Source organism: Diadema antillarum, unplaced genomic scaffold (assembly GCF_040938485.1).
Source record: "Diadema antillarum isolate AM-2024a unplaced genomic scaffold, OU_Dant_1.0 seq00000455_RagTag, whole genome shotgun sequence".
NCBI classification, from domain to species: domain Eukaryota; kingdom Metazoa; phylum Echinodermata; class Echinoidea; order Diadematoida; family Diadematidae; genus Diadema; species Diadema antillarum.
Window position 1 is genome coordinate 1317197 of NW_027271427.1, and position 2966 is coordinate 1320162.

Genomic DNA, 2966 nt, shown 5'->3' on the forward strand with positions numbered 1-2966 from the left:
CAAACCTTTTGAGAAAGCAAACGTTATAAAATGCTGACAATAATAGCTGGCGCCAGGTCGAATATAATACTTGTAGAATTTGGTTCTAGAATGTACTCATCAAACCTCAAATACATCACTCTATCATACAGATGCATGTGGATGAAGATACTACTGCTAAGTACTACAGCCAAAGGTTAAAATATCTCCTTAAGCTTACTACTAACTACGTCGCTTGGAATGCAAAACAACCCAAGGTACGAGGAAGGGAAAACTTTTCGATGGGTTTCCATGCCAATGAGAACAGAGAGGAGTGCGACCATGTCTTCTCTATTTGCAGGGTATCGACAGATGTGACTAGGATCCGCCTCGGTTGCCGGTGTAGAAACAGGTTCTCCTGCCTGAGACCTGTCCAGAGAAATTACCACGTTCAAGACACAAGCAGTGAGGCCCTGCCCTATATTAATGTAATACGATTGAAAGACGGCTTTCTCAGGAAACGAGTTTTTCGTTAGCAGCATTGTAGCTAAATTCTCCAACATTGATTGATCCTTTGAGTACAACACGAAATCGTCCCGTCTGGCAAACATTGCCACTCCCTTAAAGGGTGTTTCCCTTGATGCTAACATCTGAAGGACTGCGATGTGCGCCAGAAGAACCTCAAGCTTCAGAAATGTTGCATCATTCTTTAGCGACAGCAACTTACGATAGCAATTATCGCTACGTGTATAAACATCGAGAGCTCCGAACCGGAGATATTCCAATATGTGATAGAAGAGTTCTCCGTCACTTGGTATTAAGTATTGACCGTTCACTGGAGTGGCCTGGTAATCCAGGATCTGTCGGAAAACTGACATGGGCTCATGGGAAAGAACTTCCCTTGTTGTTGTGTAGTTCGTTCCAGAAACGTTTAAAGAAATAGGGTCATCACGCATTACCACTCTCAAGGCCTGGATATCGGCTTTGAGTGATTGGAGCTGGTAGAAATCCGCTTCGCGCTCGAGTAAGGCGAGCTTGTTGAAACCTTCTGGTAGAATGAGCTCGTTGTCACGCAGGTAATTGAGAATATATCTGAATATCTTGCCATCACGATCAATCCTGTAGTTCCCCCGTTCATCTCTGGCACTGGTAAAGTTGCCACTCAATAGCGAGGTGAAGAAACTTTCAGGTTGACTGGTGAGAGTCATTTCAGATGTCTCGTAAATTGTGCCTCCAACATTCAGTCCTACATAAGACGCCATTGTTAGTATCTCTCACCTTTGGTACGAAGCTCAACACACGACTATATGCCAAGCGCTTCAAAAACGCCAGATACTAGTTGGATGTCTCGTAGATTTTTTTCAGGTTGCAGTTATATTGCTATTCTCACACATGTTGGCAAGCGTACCACACATACAAAATTATCAGTCTATATTATAGCGATAAGTAGAGTAGGTTGTATACCCGATCCCAACCGCAGCAACAATACAGCATTTCCTTCTTTACTTTCGATCTCTCTTGCTATTTTCTTTTCCAGCATGTTACCACGATCACATCGGGACGCTTTTATAATACATGCAGGGCGTGTTAGGCAGCGCGTTGCGTTCCATGGCCATGCAACTATAATAGTGTTAGCGCGCTTGCACTCAGATATTCTATTTTCCGGGGTTCAGTAATCAGGATCATAAATGAAATTGCCCTTTATACCATGTATACAGAGTCAAGGTGAATGTGTGAGCACCTGATACCAACTGCGGCACCAAGACACACTCAGACATCTTTTGATTTTCTTCCTTTTTGCTTTCTCTTTTTCTTTCTTCACTTCCTTCTTTCTTTTTTCTGTAATGTATCAATGACATTGGGAAGCCTTGGTAAAATACTCAAAATGTGTTAGCAATGTTGTGCTCCATAGCTATGCTAGCTAAAAAAGAAATAAAAATAAACATTATTATCATTAGCATTATGATTATTATCATTGCCAATACATTTATCATTTGTCACAGAATATTGAGAAAATTAACAGTGAAAGGAAAAAAGGAGGAAACTATCAAGACGGCATTGTAAGATCCAGAAAACGATAACTGATATATTATTAGCAATATTTCAACGCAATGGGGCTGTTAGAAAACATTAATAATGAGGACTGACAAATTTTGGTTGTAGAGAGATGGGATTACAACACACAGCTCACATGATCACTCCAACATTCTCACAGAATCGCCTTCTTTCGTCAGTTCGTCATCCGCATGAACTTTGCCTCATTCTTCATATTCATATCAGAAAGAGTTGTAAATACTATAGGTGTTTTGTTCCTTTATGTACTAAATTTCTTTTTAATGCAATTAGATTTATAGGTTTTCCCGGCCAATTTCGCGCTTTTGTCAGTCCATTTCCTAATTGCTGCATTCAATTTAGCGAAATTTAGCGTAGATGACATGTTCGGTAGTTCAATTTTATGATCTCTTCATTCAAATTCATTTTGGAGCATTCAAATTACCTTTAGCCTCATTCTAATTAACACTTTTTCAATTGAAATTCGTAAAACAAGCACCATTTCGTTATTCGTTCATTCAATTTAGTATGATAAGGTCACGTGATCACGGACATGCCGCACTCGTTCATTCAAATTCATTTTTGGGCATCCAATTTAACATCTTTTGCAGTCAATTTAGCACGCATGTTTATGCTTTGGTTCTTTCTTTATTTTTTTTTGTCAACGCAGTTATTGTTTTGCAAGCGTCATTACATTTCATATTTTCGTACTTATTTTAGAGATTTTGGCAACTGTTTTTTTTTTTCTTCAATGTGCTTAGTGATTCTTCCAGTCCGAAGATATAGTGCATCGTGTGGCCACAACTTATCTGGCCGTTGAGTGCTTTATTCCGAGTGTGTCGGCCAGTTCTAGGAAGTCAAGGTTATGATCATCAAATGTTCCTATAATTCTTTTTCTGTCTTCTTGAGAAATACGTCTGTATCTAACTTGTGCTGTCATGACTGTAAGAAGATGA

At 39.5% G+C, this 2966-nt stretch overlaps 1 protein-coding gene across 1 annotated transcript; it reads right to left on the reverse strand.

The window, feature by feature from the left end:
• Positions 1 to 336: 336 nt before the first annotated feature.
• LOC139732924 (BTB/POZ domain-containing protein KCTD21-like) lies at positions 337 to 1220 on the reverse strand. Its single transcript, XM_071643762.1, has 2 exons — positions 918 to 1220; positions 337 to 387 (listed from the first exon to the last, which is right to left on the reverse strand). The coding sequence occupies exons 1-2, from the start codon at positions 1218 to 1220 to the stop codon at positions 337 to 339; spliced, it is 354 nt and encodes a 117-aa protein (XP_071499863.1).
• Between the last annotated feature and the right edge of the window lie 1746 nt (positions 1221 to 2966).